The sequence below is a fragment of the Elephas maximus genome, chromosome 20 (genome assembly GCF_024166365.1).
Source record: "Elephas maximus indicus isolate mEleMax1 chromosome 20, mEleMax1 primary haplotype, whole genome shotgun sequence".
NCBI classification, from domain to species: domain Eukaryota; kingdom Metazoa; phylum Chordata; class Mammalia; order Proboscidea; family Elephantidae; genus Elephas; species Elephas maximus.
Window position 1 is genome coordinate 28,926,462 of NC_064838.1, and position 23,770 is coordinate 28,950,231.

General features: G+C 40.3%; 1 protein-coding gene across 1 annotated transcript in view; it reads left to right on the forward strand.

Annotated features, from left to right (window-relative positions):
* The window catches only part of ITPR1 (inositol 1,4,5-trisphosphate receptor type 1), a 382,998-nt gene that overhangs the window by 165,997 nt on the left and 193,231 nt on the right, over nt 1-23,770 (forward strand). Inside the window, exons 12-20 of the mRNA XM_049862511.1 lie at nt 1,219-1,263; nt 6,668-6,822; nt 10,501-10,600; nt 11,568-11,728; nt 12,212-12,353; nt 16,405-16,563; nt 19,416-19,588; nt 21,512-21,631; nt 22,714-22,908. Coding sequence (XP_049718468.1) covers nt 1,219-1,263; nt 6,668-6,822; nt 10,501-10,600; nt 11,568-11,728; nt 12,212-12,353; nt 16,405-16,563; nt 19,416-19,588; nt 21,512-21,631; nt 22,714-22,908 — 1,250 coding nt within the window. The remainder of the gene's footprint in view (nt 1-1,218; nt 1,264-6,667; nt 6,823-10,500; nt 10,601-11,567; nt 11,729-12,211; nt 12,354-16,404; nt 16,564-19,415; nt 19,589-21,511; nt 21,632-22,713; nt 22,909-23,770) is intronic.

Below are 23,770 nucleotides of genomic sequence, written 5' to 3' on the forward strand. Positions count from 1 at the left end.
CATCTTGATAGTAACTGGTTTATAGAGAAAAGGAGGCAAAAATGATTAACACGTTTGGTTACCTGACAGGGCTTCTGAAAAAGATGTGGGGAAAGAGTAAGTTAGAAAATAATGCTGATCTGAGTTCTTAAGATTATTTTTCTGTTACTGCTTTCCTCATATCTTAACTGCCAGCCCCACTCATAACATAAATGACCGAGTAGTAGGAACATGGTATATAAAACCAGAAGGGTTAGGATGCATGAATAATTAAACAACTTTATAGAGAAATCTGGTTCTTTGGAGCATTAGCGGAATAGACAGGGGATTATCTTTTTCGTGTAGGGGTATCAAACTCAAAGGAATTAACTTTACCTTAAATGTCTGTGAAGGGTTCTTGAAGTAAGGACAGATTCAATGCTGAAGGACAGAAGGAATATGCCTTTTAATTTCTGTATTAAATTAAGGAGCCTTCCAACCATGTGACAGATGTTGAGTTCTATTCTGATGTGCTGAGAGATGTACGATGCATATTCATATCAGATTCTAGCCGTACATCAAAAGACACCTCCTGTTGTCTGATGATACTTCTCAGAGCTTTTCAAGGTGATGAGTGGGTGTCAGTACTGCTTTTGCAACTGACCCGAGGAATGTTGAATTTAAACGTGCCAAACTCTCTGGGATACCTGATACTTGTATGACCTGACTATTTTAAAATATCGAAGCCCTGAAGATCAAGAAGTCTAAGTTGAACTATTAAAATGGAGCCATAGGGAATTATGGCCCCAGCTAACCAGTGGTGGGAACCGGTGGTGGCGTGGTTTGGCAAAGAATGGTGGTTGCCTTATCTGTTCCATACTGAGAAGAAAGTGGTTCTCGCTGGAGGCCTAAAACTTTTCTTGTTTTTTTACTAAAAATAAACAGGAATATCAATGAGTGGATATTGATCTTTTTTATTTATCTCAGGCTTTTCACTACTGCTTTGCTAGTCAATTCATTGTGTTCCTTCTGTCTATACGGGAGAGCCGTCTGCTGGGTAACTAGTAGATTGTACCGTGTGTGTTATGCTCACTCGTGTGACGTGTTGTCGTTGTGGCATGCTGGTTTTGTGAACAGAGGGAAGGGACACATTCTTAGCTGTTCAAAGATGTATGCAGGCCGTGAAACCTTCTGTAAGTGGGGCCGAACCCTTGAGAAAGCAACAGATGTTTTAATTTCCTAATGATTCTTTTTCATCAGGTAGACCCTGACTTTGAGGAAGAGTGCCTGGAGTTTCAGCCCTCAGTAAGTATGGGCAAGACCCTTCTTGTCTTCATTGCAGGGTGAGGCCACATGACCTGGAACCCCATTTAAGAAACTGCCACGATAGGCACTGAGTGCCGGGGAAGGAGAAACCTCTCACTGCTTTAAAGGAAGGTCTTGTTCTGTGCCTCTCTTGGGGACAGTCGCATCCCGTGTCCTGATCGCTGCAAGTGACTGCTGGTCATGATGTGCTTTCTGTGCTTAGTCAAGATGTCCCACCTCTCAGGTGGAGAAGTTCAAGGTACCCGGTTGGAGACAGTGATGGCCCCTGTAGAAGAGGCTGGCCTTTTACAAACGATTGTCCCACTGTTGTTGACTTCAACAGTGACTCATCCAGATTTTTCAAGGAATGAGTGTGTGCAGTGGAGAATGTCGTTTAGGCTGTGGAGGTATCCTGTGAGGCATAGCATACCTGACACGTGATTAGACACTCTGTTGTCTAACCGTCCAACCTTACTTACTGGAAAGTCAGAAACAGGTCTTAGTGTATGATGTGATTTGGAATTTTAACACAAAATGAGTCTTTCTATGGAGATGGCTGAATAATGCTGATATGTTGGCTGTTGGGGTTCAGATGTCCACAATTATGGGTTGAAGAGGGTCAGTGGTGTGTTACAGAGAAAGAGTGGGTATAAATAAAGTGGTTGTCTTGTGGAGTGCTTGAGTCTGTTTTAGGAATTAAAAAATAAAACAAAACACTACGCAGTTGCTGCTCTATTGAGATTGTGTGTCCACGCGATGATCTAAGTGGTGGATAGAGCTGGTAGTATTGAGGGTGACTTATTTTTGCCTTTCTTTTTTTAGTAAATTCTTTTAAAACTTTAAGAGCACATTAGAATAGGCACAATAATGAAAGGAGTTAGGGTGGAAATAATACAAAATAGAAGTATCTTTGGAACGTATTGTGAATTCTACAGTAAAAGTTAACGTAATTTTAAGCTTGGGTAGAGTGTTTAGCTCTGAGAGAAACTAGGAGAAGTTCTAGCTGAGGGCTTCCTCCTGTTAGCACGTGAACTTGCTCGGGGAAACATTCCTCTCAGCCTGCTCCTTGATGGAGCACCTGAGGCTCATGCTTCTCCTCTTCCTTTTCACCCTCACTTCCGGATTCCATTTGGAAAGCTTACCTTCCACAATTCATATGGTTTGGAATACCTGACCTAGTACAACCTCTGCCATTTTTTTAAGGAAGTCTTTTGTAAAACACCTCTGAAGAGTGCCCATGTGGTTGTAGTTGTTTGAACACTTGGACTGGCAGGGGAATTACTTTTCACGAGGTGGTTCTTGCCGTTAAGCCATCCTCACCACCCTTATTTTGAAAGATCTGCCTTTATGTCACTTGGATCCATTGGTCTTAGTGCTGCCACCTGATGTAACACAGATAAATCTCTCTTTTGAGACTTCTTCGAAGGAGAGCTGTGGTTGCCTTCAGTAAGAGCCAATGTTCGTGAACCTGGGCTTGCGGGGAGGGGAGGGGGGCTGCTCTCCTGGCCAGTTTATGCGGGAGGGAAGACTGGCATTTTTAATGCAGGGGGAAGAGCCTAGTGATCAAAAGCAGGTGCGGCAGTGTCTTACTTATCTAGTGCTGCTATAACAGAAATACTACAAGTGGATGTCCTTAACAAACAAATTTATTCTCTCACAGTCTAGGAGACTAGAAATCTGAATTCAGGGTGCCTGCTCCTGGAATTCTTTCTCTGTCCGTCAGTTCTGGGGGAAGTTCCTTGCATTCCATCTTCCCCTGGTCTGTGAGTTTCTTAGCAGAGGGGCCCCAGGTCCAAAGGATGTACTCCGCTCCCAGTGCTTCTTTCTGGGTGGTATGATCTCACTCTTCTTGGCTTGCTTCTTTCTTCTATATCTCAAAAGAGATTGACTCAAGATAGAACCTAATCCTGTAGATTGTGTCCTGCCTCATTAACATAACTGCCTCTAAACCTGACTCATTAACATCATAGAGATTAGAATTTACAACACTAGGATAATCACACCAGACCACAAAATGGTAGACAACTGCACAACACTGGGGATCATGGCCTAGCCAATTTGACACACATTTTTTGTTGGGGGATGCAATTCAGTCTGTAACAGGCAGTGAGATAGACCTGAATTTAAACCTCCAACCCACCACTTATGAGCTGCATTGCCTTGGACAAGTTACTTTCCTTCTCTGAGCCGCAATTCCCTCATCTGTAGAAAGGGACCATAAGTGTGAAGACAAAGCAAGATGTTATACAACTAAGATGCCTGGCACATAGTGAGCACTTACATGACATTTTAGTAAGTTGTTCAATATCATTACCATTTTTAGTGCCTTTACTAGTTCATATGGGATGCATAGCAGCCCTGTGAATGGAGTCGGGGCAGGTTTGTGATCTTCATTTGGCAGATGAGGAAGCAAACGTTGAGAGGGTCTCACCTTGTTATGTGTCTTAGGGTCTCTCAGGGTTCAGTGGCCTTTCTACTTTTCCACTCTCGTCCCTGCCAGGGTGGTGGCTGTGTGGACAGGCTGGGGTGCAGATCAGACTGCACTGCTCTGGCTACTCCAAGCGTTGCTTGTGTGGGGTCCACAGGCAGAGGAGGGGTGTGTGGGAAGGGTGGCATACCCCTGAGTCCAGCAGTGCAGACTCAGCCTTTGTGGGGACGCTGTCATATTGGGAAGATTCTGCAGCCTTCACCCTCTTCTAGGCTTGGAAACATCCACAGAAAAGCTAGAGTTGGGGACACTTAGGAGAGGAAGCTTCTTCCACTCTGCACATTGGCCGTGTGTTTCCCTGAGCCTTGGGATCCATCGCTCTCACATTCTACCCCGACCTCAGTCAGCCTCATTGTGACTGCTCTTCTCAATTCAGCAGCAACCCCTAGCCACTTGTTGGAAGCCAGAGGGGGATGAAGGGCTAGCTGAGGCCCCTCTTGTTTGATGACCTTTCGCACATGTGCCTTTCCGTCCACTAGGTGGCAGATGCAGACTGTGCACTGAAAGAATTGGGGCCGCTGTTTCTCACACAGCAGACTTAATACCCAATTCTGGTTTTGCTATAGAATTCCCGTAGGTCTCTGAAATATGACTTCCAGCTTACAGCCGAGCCCTGTGTCTCAAACAATAACCAGGTCAGGGTTTATTTTGTAAGTGGTATGTAGATCACTTTGCAAGGGAACAGTGGTTAGGAGAGAACAAATTCTCATCAAAGTTTTTTCTCCTGAACTGAGGTTGTAGAGGTGTTTTGACGCTCTTCAGTTACCTGTAGATAGGTGGTATCAGGTTTTTTAATTTATTTTCTCCTAGGAAGTAGGTGTATGATGTCTGTTAGCAATTATCACTGTAGATTTAACACAGTCACCCATAACTAAATTAGGGTCTGATTAGATGGAGCTACAAGTTATTACGGAACCCCTGTGTGGTATAAATGGTAAATATACTTGACTGTTAGCTAATCAAAGGTTGGAGGTTCGAGTCCACCCAAAGGTGCCTCAGACAAAAGGCCTGGCCATCTACTTCTGAAAAATCAGTCATCAAAAACCCTATGAGCCACAGTTCTACTCTAACATATATGGGGTGGCCATGAGATTGACTTGAAGGCAACTGGTTTTATGTACAGGTTATTAGAGGAGAGAGATGGGGGCGTGGAGGAGGCAGAGAGGTTTTGGGTATTGAAAGGACCATTTTATATATATTTTTTAACAGACAGAAGTTAGAACTGATAAAGCAAGTTACTGCCTGAACTCATAGATTTCAGGTCTCATGAAATTAGGTTCTCTCATGCTCTCTCCTTTGCCTGTTTGCTTTGATTTCCTTTATCCAGATTGTTTCGTTTTCCTGGTGAAGTCGTTTTCCCCTCCTCTTTTGGGAAGGAGGCAGTGCCTCAGACTAAGGAAAGCAAGTTAGTGAGAAAGAAAAGGTGGTTTTCCCAGGATATGCAGGTGAATGTTGTCATCTTGCAAGGATGTTGAACACTCAGAGTAATCCCACGTAGAGTCACAGGGCTGAGCGAGACCTTGTGAAGTCTACTGGACCAGCCGCTCATCAGAGCACTCTGTTTCCATCTCCTTTAGCAGATGGGCTTTGGGGCCATTGGAAAATACTTCTCTTGAATGTGTTTTTCTTAGTTATCTAGTGCTACTGTAACAGAAATACCACAAGTGTGTGGCCTTACAAACAGAAATTTATTTCCTCACAGTTTAGTAGGCTAGAAGTCTGAATTCAGGGTGTCAGCTCTAGGGGAAGACTTTCTTCCTCTGTCAGCTCTGGGGGAAGATCCTTGTCTGCTTTCAACATCTGTGGGCCTGGCGTTCCTTGGGGATCTCCATGTGTCTTGGCGTCAATCTTCACCTGGGTCTAGGAGGTTCTCAGCACAGAGATCCTGGGTCCAAAGGACATGCTCCACTCCCGGCTCTTCTTTCTTGGTGGTAGGTAGTGAGGTCTCTGCTTGCTTCTTGCTCTTTTTTTCTCTTGTAAGACAAAAGGTGTGATTCAAGCAAAGGTGTGACTTGAGTAAGGGTATGACTTGAGTCACACCCTCTTGTAAGGCTATGGCTCAAGATACACCTCACACTGATCCTGACTCATTAACACATAGAGGTTAGGATTTACAAGAAATCACAAAATTGAGGATAATTACATCAGATCACAACATGGAGGACAGCCACACAATACTGGGAATCATGGCCTAGCCAAGTTGACACATATTTTTGGGGGACACAATTCAATCCATGACAGTGTTTTTAGTTTCTCATGAAAGCTTTCGTCATTGTTCATCAACCTTCACTCTCAGAGGCTTACGGCGTTTAAGCCAAATCCCTAATGTCCTGGAGAGGTCGTTTTTCCCAAGCTGTCATCGGTATCCCTCCATGATTAATTATGGACCTTCTTTTCAGGGCTAGCCTGACTTCTGAAATATTTTTCTTGGTCACACTGGAATTGCTGCTTACAAACACTTGGCATCAGGTTGTTTAATTTATCTATTTTCTCCTGGGAAATAGCTCTATGATGTTATCTCATAGCAATTCTTGCTGTAGATTGACACAACTACCCATAACTTAATCCACAGGATAAGTTTTCTCAAAGTGCCTCTTCTCTCCCCCAACTACTGCAGATGGATGTAGCTATACTAAATTCTTTATCGCCTACAGCACTCTTTCCATGGAACCTATTATGGTGATTCCAAATTGTGCAAATGTTTTTATTGCAACACATGGCAGTAGAGTGTAAATATTCATGGCTCCAGTGGCCCACTGTCGCCTTTTATGACTGCTCTGAGACTGTGGTGCTTTTTCCTGCCGACTGCTGACATTCACTATAGTTTCTTCTCTTTTCCTGTGGATTGTGGAATGATTTTACTGAGTGAAGGATTTGACACACACTACCCCTGACTTGATAACTTTTCCTCCCCAGGTGGACCCTGATCAGGATGCATCTCGAAGTAGGTTGCGGAATGCCCAGGAAAAGATGGTGTACTCCCTCGTCTCTGTGCCCGAAGGAAATGACATCTCCTCTATTTTTGAGCTCGACCCCACCACGCTTCGTGGAGGTGATAGTCTTGTCCCAAGGTATGATTTTCAAACTGCTTATCTCCAGAGTGAAGGCTGGTATATGTGGCCTGGCCAGGTTTCTTGGAATCTATACCATCATTAGAATCCCTGGGTGGTACGAATGGTTAAGCGCATAATTACTATATAGTGCATAATATATGCACATAATAACTCCTGGTCAGAACATTTGGTAGTGGTAGCTGGGCACCGTCTAGTTCTTCTGGTCTCAGAATGAATTGCTTTTTAAAAGCTTCCTTTCTCATTGACAGCTTGCCTATTACCTAGATATGTCCAGGTTTATAGAACTCAGCTGCATTTCAGTTTAAATAATTTTCCGTATGTTGTGCCTTCTGTTTGGGACATATTTAATGACATTTTCTAAAGTTCTCAGCAGGCAAGGGGATGGCATTTATATGCTAAATGTTTTAGTTTGTTAGGGGTAGAAGAGAACAGAACAATGTGATTTAAAATACCACATTATTCCACCAGAAGATACTTCATGGCATTTCTTTGGCCAAGGAGGAATGAGGTACTAGTTGGCCATATTCCACAATGAGTTGGAAATCCCCCTCATTCTGGTAGGAGGAAGAAACTTAAGCTTCTAGGTCACCTGGTTGAAGGCTCCTGATTCTATATCTTTTCCATTCATTACTGTTTCCTTTATTGGCAAGTTTTCTTTGTGGTTGGTAGTTCACAGGTAGGCAGATTCTGAACTCACGAGCAAGGGATGCCTTGTGGTCACCCTGGAAACAGAGCCTGGTATGCTCCACCAGTGTGCTCAGTTATGGTCTTAGATATGGTCTTAGCTTTTTAAATTTTTAACCAGTCTTGCTTGGCCACCAACCTTAGAGCCAGAAGCAAAAGGACCTCATATTCATTGATTCTGTGAAGTCCTAAAAAATCTTGGGAGTAGTATGTTCCTGTCCCTCCACCTTAAAGTTGTACCAAATTTTGCTAGTTTGAAGATCAGAAACCTGGATGTAGATCTATGAGCATCCAGAAAATGTGATTGGTAAAGGAATTTTTGTGATAGTCACTGGTTAAAAGAATCCTTCAAGCCAGCTTGAAAGGGATAATGCCAGATTCTAGATCTATTAAACAAGATAATAAAATTGCAGAATATGTAGAGAGGCATTAAATGAACACTGAGTGAGCATTCCCTTCCATAGCTCTTCCATAATTGTCCTGCTATCGTGACTTCTCAGTTAACGATTGGGAATGGCACTTCCGATGAATTGAGAGAATGCTCTTTGCAGCTTAACTGAGCTTTGATATAGAATACAATCCATCAATTAAATGCAATGCTCCAAGCTTTGATTACACTTCAAAAATAAGGAAATGAATCCAATTACTCAGAAGAAAAATTGCAGATCTCTTTGTCAGATGTCTTGCTCCTGTTGCTTAATTTGTATTCACGCAACCGAAAGTAAATATCACTGTGGTTGCCCTCTCCTGACCTTACTTATAATGTCTAGTCAGTTCATAACGAAGGAAGGGAGATGGTCCACTGAAGAGATGTGCCTTGTTTGGCCCGCTTTTTCTCTGCCTTTCCTATGAACGTGGTATGCCACCATTCTGGATTCCTCTGAACAAGAATGACTTTTGTGCTCCCCTTTCTTCCCCAGTCCTATCAGTTTTTAAAGTTACAACTCAAGTTGTTTCCGTAACAGAAGGCTTTTGTGACGCTGTGAGTTTCCTTGATCTTTTCCTCTGAAAGTCTTAACAGTACTTACCTTGACTGTCTCCCAACTTCGTGCCTTTTTATGTGCATGTCTTATTACTTGCATGCATTTATCTTGTCTCGTTAATGAGCTGGTAAAACACTAACAACAAAAAGACCAAAACCATTGCCCTCGAGTTGATTTCTGACTCATAGCGACCATATAGGACAGGGTAGAACTGTCCCATAGGGTTCTTCTTTATGGAAGCAGACTGCCACGTGTTTCTCCCACAGAGTGGCTGGTAGGTTCAAACCACCAACCTTTGGTTAGCAACCAAGTGCTTAACCATTGTGCCACCAGGGCTCCTAATGAAATGGTAGATTGCTTTAAATGTAAGAATTATGTAATTATTTTTACTAGTCCTTTAAAAGAAAAACAAAATTAGAAAACATTGTAAAAAAGATACATGCTCACTGTAAAAAGAAACAATAGTAGCAGCAACAACAAAAACACATTTTAAAACCTGGTAGAGAACAAAGAAGCAACTAAAAACATCACATAAAATCTAACCATGCAGAGATAACTACTGTTAATGTTTTGGTTTATGTTGTTTCAGACAGGTTTATCGTAAATGAGATCATAAGCTATTTTTAAGCTTTTTTTTCCACCGAACAACATGTTTTAGACATATTTCCAAATAAATTAATATAAAATTATCATTTTAAATAGCTGTGTAATATTCTAATGTATATATTATAATTTAAGAAACTAGTCCTTTATTGGGACATTAACCAAAAAAACCCCAAAAATGTTGCCATCGGGTTAATTCCAACTCATAGCATCCCTATAGGACAGAGTAGAACTGTTCCATGGGGTTTCTAAGGAGCGGATGGTATATTCAAACTGCAGGCGTTTTTGTTAGCAACTGAGCTCTTTTTAGGACATTAGATTATTTAAATTTTTTCAATTTATAAATTTGATTTGTTGAACATCTTTGTGCCTTATTTTGTACATGTGCTATCATCTTTTAAGGAAAAAATGTAAAAATGGGATTGCTAGATAAAAGGATAGGTACATTATTCACATTCTGCAAAGTGCCAAACTCCCAGAGTTTTTCCTGTTTACACTCTCAACAACAGTGCACAGGAGACCTAATTTCTCTAAGCTCTTGTTGACATTGGATTTTATCAATTTGTAGACCCTCTACAGCATGAGATTATAAAATGATATATGGCTTTAGTTTGTGTGGATTTTTTCCTAAAGAGGCTAAGTGTGTACGTCCATGTTTTTTGATCATTTATATTTCTTTGTTAAATTGCAGATTCATATCCTTTCCCATTTTCTATTCTGATATTCATGTTTTTCTTATTGATTTCAGAGAGCTCTTTATATGTGTGGATTAATAACCTTTTTGTGCTAAGTGTTACTCATTTCTTTTTCCAGGTTGTTATTATTCTTTCAACTTTGTGCACAATGTTATCATGTAGTTGGTTTGTGTGTGTGGTGTGTGCAGAAGATATAAAATTTTAAACTATGTAAAAAGATTTATCCATCTTTTACTTTTAAATTTAGGGATCTTGTATTTTGTCACATGCTTTAAAAGCCTTTCCCTAACACAAGATTATTAAAATATTTACTCGTATTTTCTTCCAGAAATTTCATTTTTTGTGTTATTGATTTATATGAAATTGTTAATGATCGCCTTATCTCTCATGATAAGTACTAGTATTCAGCCAGTGAATGCTTCTTGTTGCTGTGTCTCATGCTGAGTTTGTGCTAAGGTATTCATCCTCAGGGCATGATCCTATATTTAAAAATATGTCAATAACATTAGAGTCATTCTGAATGATTTTCTATTATAAATACATCAGAATGTAATTTAGAGCAATACCATTTGCTCCTAAGTTTACATTGTCCAGTGTATGGAGTAAAAAACCATTTGGCTATCTTTGTTTTGATAAAATATTTTCTAGGCTGGTGGTTATAGAGAAACCCATAAATATTCCTGCCTTAAGCTTCTTTTCCTCCCCTTTAGGAACTCCTATGTCCGTCTCAGACACCTATGTACCAATACCTGGGTTCACAGCACAAATATCCCCATTGACAAGGAGGAAGAAAAACCCGTGATGCTGAAAGTAAGTTAGGAACTTGGCTGCCTACCCCGGGTCTCATGTTCACTAATGAAAGGCTCCATTGAGGACAGGCCAGGGAGTGTGAAGCTGTGAAGTTTGTTGCTTTGGCAGTTATAGCCAAATTTGAATACGATGAAAGAATTCTCTCCAAAGGACCTGGGCCAGACGAGCCCAGGGCTTTTGAAATAACCAGAACCTTTATTGTATTCCATGACTTCTGCCCTAACCATTGAAGGACTGTCTGGATTTCATTTCTGTCTGAAGGATGATTTTGGCTAGAGGAATGTTTTGCTTGTACCTTGAAGTATATCAAATATCCAGTTGATTTTTCCCAATATTTATTTTTTCTTTTTTTCTCTATTTAAATATACATTTTTATTTCTTGAAAGTTCTCCCAACCTCTTTACTGTCCCTGTCTGCAACCCATCTCTCCTTCCTTGCCTTCTCTAGGCTTGTAGAATATAAATATGTACACACTGGATTTTTGTTTTTAAAAAATGAAATTATACTCTCACATGGCTTTTTTTTGATGGCAGGGAGGATTATTGGAATTTTTTCTTTTCTTCTTTTATAAACATTTTTAGGTATATTGAAAATTTGAAAGAGTGGTACAGTGTCTACCTTATATTCTGCAGTTAGTCAGTAATTGTCACTTTGCCACATTGGCTTTTTCTGTATATGTTTATACAATTTTTTTTTTAATTGTAAGAGTCTTCTTTGTTCCTTGTAACAATTAAAGCAGTACAAAAGTAGAAAAGCTATATATGATACTAGCGTCCCCTTTCCTGCTGCCCTTCCTCACACCACTCTCCAGAGGTAATAACAATTTGGAGTACGTCCCTCCACATGTCTTTCTATGTCTAGTTGATTTTAATTGCAAGATAGCTCCAACCTTTTTGGACTGCCCAATGTCCTGCGAATATCAAATATGACTGAGAGACTGTCCCACAAAGACCATCCTGAATTTCAGATTGGCACCTCTCCTGTGAAGGAGGATAAGGAAGCATTTGCCATAGTTCCGGTTTCTCCTGCTGAGGTTCGGGACCTAGACTTTGCCAATGATGCCAGCAAGGTGCTGGGCTCCATAGCTGGAAAGCTGGAGAAGGGCACCATCACCCAGAACGAAAGAAGGTAAGGGCTTCCTAGGCGAATCTGGACATGGTCGCCCTTACCCACTGTGAATCTTTAAAATCCCTTGCAGAGTGAAAGAATGCCAGCTCTGAACAGCCATATGTAAAAGTAGCAGGTCTTAGCATTTATGGGTGGCTTCAATTTGTGCTGTTCAAGAGATACCTTTGCATTGACTGTTTTAAAAAGCCTCTGAAGTTGTAAAGATCTATCTCTGTCTCTGGTACTACATTATCAGGAGCCAAGGTTATTCTGAGAAAAAAATTGACAGTATTTTATAAAGTCCATAATCCTTTTATTGATAATAAAGTGTCTATGTTTTACTCTTTTTTGGTGATTGGCCTCTGTGACCAATTTTGAGGAAACTGGAAGGAATGGGTTTGCTCCTGTTTAACTGGTTCCTCAGGCCTGAAGGCTTTAAGTTGAAGTTTTCAACCTGTTGGACGTTGGACACTTCCCATTTCTAATGGCTTATTCCTGCCAAAGGTCTGTAACCAAGCTGCTGGAAGACTTGGTTTACTTTGTCACCGGTGGAACTAACTCTGGTCAAGATGTGCTTGAAGTGGTTTTCTCCAAGCCCAACAGAGAGCGGCAAAAACTGATGAGAGAACAGAATATTCTCAAGCAGGTCAGTGAGATGAGACAATATGTGGAGTTGTCTTTGTATGAAGTCAGTGGGATCCTTGCTTATGTAGGGAGAATGAATGATTCTCATTTGGAAGACTTGTTCAACTTTAACACATTTAACACATTGTTGAATATCTACCACATGGGAGTTCACTTGTAAGTAACTACAACTGAAGATGTCAGTTGACAACTTTATTTTCTACAAAAAACAATCTAAAATGAAATGTGTCTTTAAGGTTATTTCATACGTCTAGGAGACTTTGGGTATTTGATAAACTAAGGAGGCCTATGTAGGCTCCTATTGGGACTCCTAAAAATCACCCCAAAATCTTTTCATAAAGAATAAGTAGTGTTTCACAGAAAATACAAAGATGGCATAACTTGGTATAAATTGAAATAAACTAGTGTAAAGATAAATTAAAAAAAAAAAAAATTTTTTTTTTTTTTAGAGGTAGGCAAATTAAAAGTCCAGGCCAGATTAAGCACACAAAAATGTGTATCATATGGTTCTCTAAAGCTGTTGGAGATAGGGCCACAAGCTTGGCTTGTAAATTCTTGGCCACCAAAGCTAAAAAGGAAAAATAGTAGTTATAAGGCCCATAGGTCTCCATAAGAACTTAGGATGTAAAAAGCCTTTCTCCTCTTGGCTCTTGATAGATAAAGTTTAACATTCCATCATATTGCAATAATGATTTCAAGTCTACGAATAAACTATGTTTAGCTGTTCCATGGTGTGATTCCAAAATTAGACTTCTGGCTTAATGCCCATGCTCATTTCCACAATAGCAATTCCTTGAGGGACCAAAATAATATGGTTCAATGGCCAGAGCCTTCATTGAGCACAGGTATCAAGCACTCTACTTATACTGTTGTTGGGTGCTGTTGAGGCGATTCTGACCCGTAGCGACCCTACGTACAACTGAATGAAACACCGCCCAGTCTTGCGCTATCCTCACAGTTGTTGCTATGTTTGAGCCCATTGTTGCAGCCCCTGGATCAGCCCATCTCGTTGAGGGTCTTTCTCTTTTTCACCAGCCTTCTACTTTACCAAGCATCATGTCCTTCTCCAGGGACTGGTCCCCCCTGATAACATGTCCAAAGTGTGTGAGATGAAGTATCGCCATTCTCACTTCTACATCCTGGCTGTACTTCTTCCGAGATGGATTTGTTCGTTCTTCTGGTGGTCCATGGTATATTCAATATTCTTCACTAACACCATGATTTAAAGGCGTTAATTAGTCTTCAGTCTTCTCTATTCATTTTGTCCAACTTTTGCAAGTGTATGAGGTAATGAAAATACCGTGGCTTGGGTCAGGCGCACCTTAGTCCCCAAAGTGACATGTTTGCTTTTTAACACTTCAACGAGGTCTTTTGCAGTAAATTTGCCTGATGCAATACGTCATTTGACTTCTTGACTGCTGCCTCTGTGGGTTTTGATTGTGGATCCAAGTAAAATAAAATCCTTGACCACTTCAATCTTTTCTCCATTTATCATGATGTTGCTTATTGGTCCAGTTGTGAGGATTTTTGTTTTCTTTATGTTAAGGTGTAATTCATACCTAAGGCTGTAGTCTGATCTTCATCAATAAGTACTTCCTCTTTGCTTTCAGCAAGCAAGGTTGTGTCATCTGCATATCACAGATTGTTAATGAGTTTTCCTCCAGTCCTAATGCTGTGTTCTTCTTCATATAGTTTAGTTTTTTGGATTATTTGCTCCACATACAGATTGAATAAGTATGGTAAAAGGATACAACCCTGTTGCACACCTTTGCTGATTTTAAACCACGCAGTATCCCCTTGTTCTTTGGAATGACTGCCTCTTTGTCTATGTACAGGTTCTGCATGATCACAATTAAGTGTTTGGAATTCCCATTCTTCACAATGTTATCTGTAATCTGTTATGATCCACACAGTTGAATGCCTGTATATAGTCAATAAAACAGAGGTAAACATCTTTCTGGTGTTCTCTGCTTTCAGCCAAGATTCACCTAACATCAGCAGTAATATCCCTCATTCCCTCTTGAATCTGGCTTGAATTTCTGGCAATTCCACGTCGATGTACTGCTGCAACTATTTTTGCATTATCTTTAGTAAAATTTTACTTGTGTGTGATATTAGTTATATTGTTTGATAAATTCTGCATTCTGTTGCATAACCTTTCTTTGGAATGATCACAAATATGGAACTCTTCCAGTTGGTTGGCCAGGTAGCCATCCTCCAGATTTCTTGGCATAGACAAGTGAGCGCTTCCAGCATCCATTTGTTGAAACATCTGAATTGGTATTCTGTCAATTGCTGGGACCTTGTTTTTCACCAGTGCGTTAAATGCAACTTGGACTTCTTCCTTTATTACCAACAGTTCTTGATCATATGCTATCTCCTGAAATGGTTGAACGTCAAACAGTTCTTTTTGGTACAGTGACTTTGTATACTCCTTCCATCTTCTTTTGATGCTTTTTGCATCATTCAGTTTTGTCCATAGAATCTTTCAATATTGCAAGTCGAGGCTTGAATTTTTTCTTCAGCTCTCTCTGCTTGAGAAATGCTGAGCATGTTCTTTCCTTTTTGTTTTACAACTCCAGGTCTTTGCACATTTCATTATAATACTTTGCTTTCTTGAGTTACCCTTCGAAATCTTCTGTTAAGCTCTTTTAGTTCATCCTTTCTTCTATTTGCTTTAGCTGCTTTACGTTCAAGAGCAAGTTTCAGAGTCTCTTCTGACATTCATTTTGGTTTTTTCTTTCTTGTCTTTTTAATGACCTTTTGCTTTCTTCATGTGTAATATCCTTGATGTCATCCCACAACTTGTCTGATCTTCAGTCATTACTGTTCAATGCATCAAATCTGTTCTTGAGACAGTCTCTCAATTCAGGTGGGATATACTCAGGGTCGTACTTTGGCTCTCATGGACTTGTTTTAATTTTCTTCAGCTTCAACTTGAACTTGAATGTGAGCAACTGATGGTCTGTTCCATAGTCAGCCCCTGGCTTGTTCTGACTGATGATCCATCGTCTTTCCATCGTCTCTTTGCACAGATGTAGTCAATTTTTTTCTATGTATTCCATCCGCCAAAGTCCGCATATGTAGTTGCCATTTATGTTGTTGAAAAAAAGGGATTTGCAATGAATAATTCATTGGTCTTGCAAAATTCTGTCATACGATCTTCAGCGTCGTTTTTATCACCCAGGCCATGTTTTCCAACTGCTGATCCTTCTTTATTTTCTTTTTCAGTCCAATCACCAGTAATTATCAGTGCATCTTGATTACATGTTCTATCAATTTCAGACTGCAGAAGTTGGTAAAAATCTTCAATTTCTTCATCTTTGGCCTTAGTGGTTAGTGCGTAAATTTGAATAATGTCATATTAACTGTTCTTCCTTGTAGTCTTGTGGGTATTATCCTATCACTGACTGCATTGTATTTCAGGATAGACCTTGAAATGTTCTTTCTGATAATGAATGCAATACCATCCCTCTTCAGTTTGTCATGCTGGCGTGATAGACCATATGATTGTCTGATTCAAAATGGCCAATACCAGTCCATTTCAGCTCACTCATGCCTAGGATATCAGTCTTTATGCGTTCCATTTCATTTTTTAACAACTTCTAATTTTCCTAGTCTCTACTTGTACAATTTACAATTATTGTCCACTTTCATCCTTTCACTGCCCTTGTGAGGCTGGTATTATCCTTTCCATTTTACTGATGAGAAAATCGTAGTTTACTTTGATCACGATCTGTACAGCTAGGAAGTAATGGAACTGTGTGATTTCAGCCTAGAATCTGCTGGTTCCAGAGTCTATGCTTTTCATCACTACCCTAAACACTGGACTATCAAGTGTCTGAGGGCAACTAGGCCCAGGTGTACTGAATCCACTGAGCACCCAGTCTCTGGTGATCCAATGCAGTTTCAGGTTATTGCGTATTAGGATAGAGAGAGACTTTCAAAATTGTGCCCTGTGGTCACCATGGAGGTTGCATTACTTTCAGACAGAGAGGAAGCCTTTAAAACACTGGGTGATGGTAGTTTTTGTTCTTTATTTTCACAAACAGATCTTCAAGTTGCTACAGGCCCCGTTCACAGACTGCGGAGATGGCCCGATGCTTCGGCTAGAGGAGCTTGGGGACCAGCGGCACGCTCCTTTCCGCCATATCTGCCGGCTCTGTTACAGGGTCTTGAGACACTCACAGCAAGACTACAGGAAGAACCAGGTTGGAATTAAGGATTAATAGGAAGTGATTGTAGTTTCCTTCCTAAAGTTCATGTACTTACTCATGAATTTTAAGTGTCTCATGTATGTTCATTTAAGGGATAGAGAATTGTTCAGTGTTAAATTTGTTCTTTGAAAGGAAACACAGATTATTTGCAACACTGGAAGAATCTATATTATGGAGTCCTTTAGAAGGATACCCAAGAAATCCTCTTCTGTAGCCACCTTACCATGAGTTTTTTTTTGTTGTTGTTGTAAAAACATAGATAACACATTTGCCTATTCAGCGTCTTTCACATGTGCAATTCAGTTGATACCAGTTACATCAATCATGTTCTTTTTTTTTTTAATAATATTCTATTGTGTTTTCAGTGAAAGTTTACAAGCAAATTAGGTTCCCATGTAACAATTAGCACACAAATTTTTAGTGATATTGGTTTCGTTTTTCACAATGTGTCAACCTTTTCAAAAATTCCATTCTGAATGGTTCGTTTTCAGTAATCTGGTTTCCCTGTCCCTTTACCCTTTCATCTTTGCTTTAGAATAACTGTTGACCATTTGGTCTCATACAGATGATTATTTAAAGGTATGAAGTACTTACTGGTAACATTCTTTATTTTATGAGCCAACCTGTAAATTTGCTAAAAGTGACCTCAGGGTGTAGTTCCAGTTCAAGGTTTATAGAGTATCTCAGGGTGATAGTCTTGGGGAGCCATCTAATTTCAACTGGTCCAGTAAGTCTGGACTGTTTAAGAATTTCAGTTCTGTTATAGTTTTTCTCCTCTTCTATCTGTCTATCTATCTATCTATTAAGGCCCTGATCAGAACAGTTGTTAATGGTAGCCAGGCCCCATCTAGTTCTGCTGGTCTCAGGGTAGATGAAGTTCGTGTAGACTAGTTTCTTCTCGGAGTCTTTGATTTTCTTCTTTCTATTTTGTTCTAGATGAGAAGAGACTGGTAGTTATATCTTAGCAATCATGTCCTTTTCTTGAAGTGATATTACATTTATAGTAAATGTTTCTAAAACCCTGTCCTTGCCTTTGTTATTGTTTATACATATAGTATATGTATGGTGCTAATCAAAAAAACCAAACCCATTGCCACTGAGTTGATTCCGACTCATAGTGACCCTATAGGACAGAGCAGAACTGCACCATGGGGTTTCTAAGGCTGTAAATCTTTTTTTTTGTGGTTGTTATTTAGGTGTAAGTTTACAGAGCAAATTAGTTTCTCATTAAACAGTTAATGTGCAGATTATTTTCTGACATCAATTGCCAGCCCTGTGATGTGTCAACACTCTCCCCTTCTCTACCCCAAGTTCCCTGTTTCCATTCATCCAATTTTCCTGTCCCTTCCTGCCTTCTTTTCTTTGTTTTTGGGCTGGTATGCACATTAGTCTTGTATACGTAATTGGACTATGAAGCACCTCTCTCACATGTGTTATTATTGGCCCTGTAGACTTGTGTAATCTTTGACTGAAGGGTGAACTGCAGCAGTGACTTAAGTACTGAGTTAAGAAGGATATCTGGGGGCCATATTCAGGATTTCTCCTGTCTCATTCATATTAGCAAGCCTGGTCTTTTTTTTTTTAATTTGAATTTCGTTCTACATTTTTCTCTCACTCTGTTTGGGACCCTCTATTGTGATCCCTACCAGAGCAGTCAGTGGTGGTAGCCAAACACCATCTAGTTGTTCTGGGCTCAGTCTGCTGGAGGTTGTGGTAGTTGTGGTCCATTAGTCCTTTGAACTAGTCTTCCCTGTGTCTTTGATTTTCATTATCCTTTGCTCCAGCTGGGATGGGACCAATGGAAGTATCTCAGATGCTGAATTGGCCATCTTTGTTTTGATGTTTATGGATCTTATGCTAGTTAATAGTAGTATGTCCCTGAAGGCTGATTAATTCCCAAGCTTGTGCCCCTGCTGAGTATAGATCAAAAAACAGTCCATGTTCACCATGTTAATCCTGAGTTGTTTTCAGGATTTGAGAATTAATGAAAAAAAAAAAAAATTAAAGCAAGTTCCAAGGACTACTTGAACTTTGAGCAAACTAGTGGTTTTTCTTAGGTAGGAAAATATCTTTGGATAGAAACAAACAGCTGTTAGTAAGGGGCTGCCTTAAGTTCACAAATATTTCCATGAACTGTGGTGTTTGATCCCAAAGGAGAAGAGAAGCCAAAGGTGTATGCATATGTTCCCAACCCAACCTGTTGCCGTTGAGCTGTAGTAGAACTGTCCCACAGGGTTTCCAAGGAGTGGCTGGTGGATTTGAACTGCCGACCTTTTGGTTAACAGCTGAACGCTTAATCACTGTGCCACCGGGGCTCCTCCATAAGTCCCATGAATGTGATAAATTAGCTTGGGTATTCCTCACTTTCTTCTGCTACCTACTGATTTTAAAATACGTTTTTATCCTAGATAAAGAAAACAAAATGGAGCAACATTGTTCCAAAACCCACTGGTGTTATTAGTTCAACTGCCCAGAGCATTGGGGCCCAGTTAAATCCTTTCGAATGAGTCATAAATTCTGAGCAGGAAAACAGCTTTTGACGTTTTAATAAATAAGCCACCAGATTAAAATTTATACTATGTACTGAATAGAATGCCCATATGGAAATATGGTACAGGGTATTTTGCTTAATGACACTTGTATGGCAGGTTTAGTAAAATCAAGGATGTGAGGGACTTTGTACCCATTGCTTTAGGGTTGTGGAAAGTTGTGGGATGATGCTTCACCATAATTTCCTTTAAGGCTGGTAGTTCTTATCAAGGAGTATAGCTATTTTCTATATTTTAAACTTAACCGTTAATTGCCTTCTGTCCTTCTTGCTGACCTTTCCTTCCTCTCCCTAACAGGAGTATATTGCCAAGCAGTTTGGCTTCATGCAGAAACAGATTGGCTATGATGTGTTAGCAGAAGACACCATCACTGCCCTACTCCACAATAATCGAAAACTCCTGGAAAAACACATCACTGCAGCAGAGATTGACACGTTTGTCAGTCTGGTGCGGAAGAACAGGGAGCCCAGGTGCGTGGACTCAGGGTGGAGGGGGGATGGTGTCTGTGCATTTAAGATGCAGGTCATGGTGCCTTGTACTAGGTTTCCCTTTCTTGGGGCTGCTAGTGGCCGATTTTGACTAGGCAGGCCTTGAGAAGCTCTTTGATGAGGAATAGAAGGAACATGGTATTGGAATGAGACCTAGGGTAGAATCCTAACTCTAACATTTACCAGCTAGGTGACCTTGGCTTTTTTCTGGGCTTTATTTTCTCATCTGTTAAATAGGGAGTTGTGAAGATTAAATGAGAAGAACATAAGTGAAGCTCCTGGCACTTAGTAGATAGATGCTCAGTAACTGACAATTATTGTTCCCTTTTTAACACCTCCTGATTATCAGTTAGAACCCTCCCACCTACCTTCTGTGAGATTAGACTTATCCCAGGTAGGGGAGTAACTTTTGCAAACTAAGTTGTTACTTGAGTGTTTTTATTATACATTAGTGAATTCTATTTCATTCACACAGGTCTCTCCCCTCCTCCACCATCCCCCTTCTTCTTCAAATTAGGATCCATGCCATTTCAGGTGAAGTGGGAATCAATAATTACAATATAGGTATTATAAACAGTAACATCGGAGAACTGATAGTGTTTTTATAAAAATTACTACTACCACCCATAAAAATCATGAACATTTCATGGAGCATTTATCATGGGTCAAATAGTGAACTAAGCACTTTACATGAATTTTCTCGTTTAATCTTCAGGACAACTCTCTGAGGTTATACATGATCCTCTTCTGTAGATGAGAAAACTGAAGCATAGTGAAGTTACATAATTTTCCCAAATAGCAGTAAATATCAGAACATAGCTAATACATATCAGATAAGTTCTTGGCTGCTAACTGAAAGGTTGGAGGTTCAAATCCACCCAGGGATGACGGGGAAGAAAGACCTACCAACCTACTTGAGAAAGTTCACAGCCATTGAAAATCCTATGGAGTGCAGTTCTACTCTGATACGCATGGTGTCGCCATGGGTTGGAGTTGACTCAAGGGCAACCGATTTGGTTTTTTAAGTGTTTTTTTTTTAATTGTACTTTAGATGAAGGTTTACAGAACAAACTAGCTTCTCATTAAGCAATTAGTACACATATTGTTTTGTGACATTGGTTACCAACCCCACAACATGTCAACGCTCTCCCTTCTCGACCTTGGGTTCCCTATTACCAGGTTTCCTCTCCCCTCCTGCCTTCTAGTCCTTGCCCCTGGGATGGTGTGCCCCTTTAGTCTCGTTTTGTTTTATGGGCCTGTCTAATCTTTGGCTGAAGGGTGAACCTTGGGAGTGACTTCATGACTGAGCTAAAAAGGTGTCTGGGGGCCATACTCTTGGGGTTTCTCCAGTGTCTGTTAGGCCAATAAATCTGGTCTTCTTTTGTGAATTAGAATTTTGTTCTTCATTTTTCTCCAGCTCTGTCTGGGATATTGTGTTGTGATCCCTGTCAGAGCAGTCAGTGGTAGTAGCTGTGCACCATCTAGTTTGTCCTGGACTCAGTCTGGTGGAGGCTGTGGTAGTTGTGGTCCATAAGTATCAGGACCAGGATGCCAAGTCAGACAGTCAAACATCAGAGCCTGCCCCCCAGACACTGTGTTTCACTACCTCTCCACCATTCTTTTCTAATGTCAACTTCTTTCTTGCCTTGCTCCTTCTTTTTATTTTCTTTCTCTCCTGCCTCTGTACCATTACTGCCGTCTTTCCTCTTTTGCTCTTTCTTCTCCTCTCTGACATCAGGGTTCCTAGTGGTGGCCTCAGACACTGGGACCAAAATCCAAAATGTTGCTAACATCTTTTGCGAAAGATACGTTGGACCAGTCCACTTGAGAATGAGTCAGGCTCCAAGAGCCACACCTCTGCTGTATCTAAAGAAAACATTTTGTTTTGTTTCTGTTTCTCAATAGATTCTTAGATTACCTCTCTGACCTCTGCGTCTCAATGAACAAGTCAATTCCAGTGACCCAGGAACTGATATGTAAAGCTGTGCTGAATCCAACCAACGCTGACATCCTGATTGAGACCAAGTGAGTGTGGGGGATAAAGTCAAGGAAGGGGTTTAGATGTGTGATTCCATGGTGCGTGTGTGCTTGTGAGTAATAAAACCTAACCCCTGGGTTTCTTCAGAGTCAGTCTGAAGTCAGGTTATTGACATGTGGTCTTAGTTACGGGATTGCTAAGTTTTCTTTGGTGTGACTTTCCCTGCATAGTGGTGTCACTTAGGGGGTGGGTAGGGAGTGAAGAATGGGGGAAATCATCATAGTATCCATTTAAAATTGGTGAATTGTATTTATGTGAATTATTCCTCAATAAAGATGAATAATTTAAAAAATTATTGTAAAAAATTAGTGTTAAACTCCCAGGATCATTTTACACATGCTTAATTTTAAGAGTCTAAAACTCAGTATGATTACCATTTTTATATCTTAAAGGAAATATGTCATATTCAGTGTAGATATTAAGTCCTTGTAATGAAAAGCTTTTTAAATGATCACTGCTCAAAAAGTTTATTCATTTAGAGAAGTTTTTTAATAGTAGTTAGTCCATTTTTTTTTTTTTTTTTTAGCAATGGAGCAGTTTTCCTGAGTTGGGCAGTATTAAAAAAAAAAAAAAAAAAAGCTTAATTATGCTCTAGGCTAGTGGTATTTTTTTTTTTTTTTCTTCTCATGTATGACTTTATTTTGGGCTTGGGCTAATGCAGGGTGTCCCAGCCTTGGCACGATTGACATTCTTGGCTGAATAATTCTGTGTTGTGGGGGGCTCTCCTGTGCGTCATGGGATGTTTAACAGCATCTCTGGCTGCTACCTGTTAGATACCAGCAGTACCTCCCCCTGCCCCCAGTTGTGACAAACAAAATGTCTCCAGACGTTGCAAAATGTCTTCTGGGGATCAAAATTGCCCATCCATTGAGAACCATTAGGCTAATATATATAAAAAAGTTAATGTTAGTCTTTTTGCTGCTCTTTCTGTGGAAGAAACACAAAACAAAATGGTTTTCCATGTGTCTTTATGCTAAAAATGAAGCTGGATTACAGTACAGTGCTGTAGTTGATCAGAGATGAGCAAGAATCTCAAAAATAATGAATGTCCTATCTTTTTATTTCCCAGGTTGGTTCTGTCTCGTTTTGAATTTGAAGGTGTTTCTACTGGAGAGAATGCTCTGGAGGCAGGAGAGGATGAGGAGGAGGTGTGGCTGTTTTGGAGGGACAGCAACAAAGAGATTCGCAGTAAGAGTGTGCGAGAACTGGCGCAGGACGCTAAAGAAGGGCAGAAGGAAGACCGAGATGTTCTCAGCTACTACAGGTGACTGGAGGTCACGTGTTGGGCTGGGCTTGGGGTGCCCCAAAGGGTGGCGGTTAGTTTATTGCCTGTTTGTGGATTACTCCATGGAAGTACAAGGATCATCGGAAAAGATTTTCTAGAAAAAGGCAGATGTGTATTTTAGGAGTATACAGCTTATGAGAATTTCATTGATACTGAGATGGTACACTGGTATCTAGATGTGGCTTGGTCAAAGGAAGGATGAATGCTTGCAGCAGCTCTGAATTACAGAGTCCTAAACACCATGGCACATATACAGTGTATATGTATACATAGTGTATACATATGTACCGTGGCACATATACTGAAGAAAAAATTCAAGCCTCAAGTTGCAATAGTGAAGGATTCTACGGGGAAAATATTAAACGCGCAGGAAGAATCAAAAGAAGATGGAAGGAATACACAGAGTCATTGTACCAAAATGAATTAGTTGATGTTCAACCATTTCAGGAGGTAGCATATGATCAGGAACCGATGGTACTGAAGGAAGAAGTCCAAGCTGCTCTGAAGGCATTGGCAAAAAACAGGGCTCCAGGAATTCATGGAATATCAATTGAGATGTTTCAACAAACAGATGCAGCGCTGGAGGTGCTCACTCGTTTATGCCAAGGGATATGGAAGACAGATTCCTGGCCAACTGACTGGAAGAGATCCATATTTATGCCTATTCTCAAGAAAGGTGATCCAAGCAAATGTGGAAATTATAGAACAATATCATTAATATCACACGCAAGCAAAATTTTGCTGAAGATCACTCAAAAACGGCTGCAACAGTGCATCGACAGGGAACTGCCAGAAATTTAGGCCGGTTTCAGAACAAGACATGGAACCAGGGATATCATTG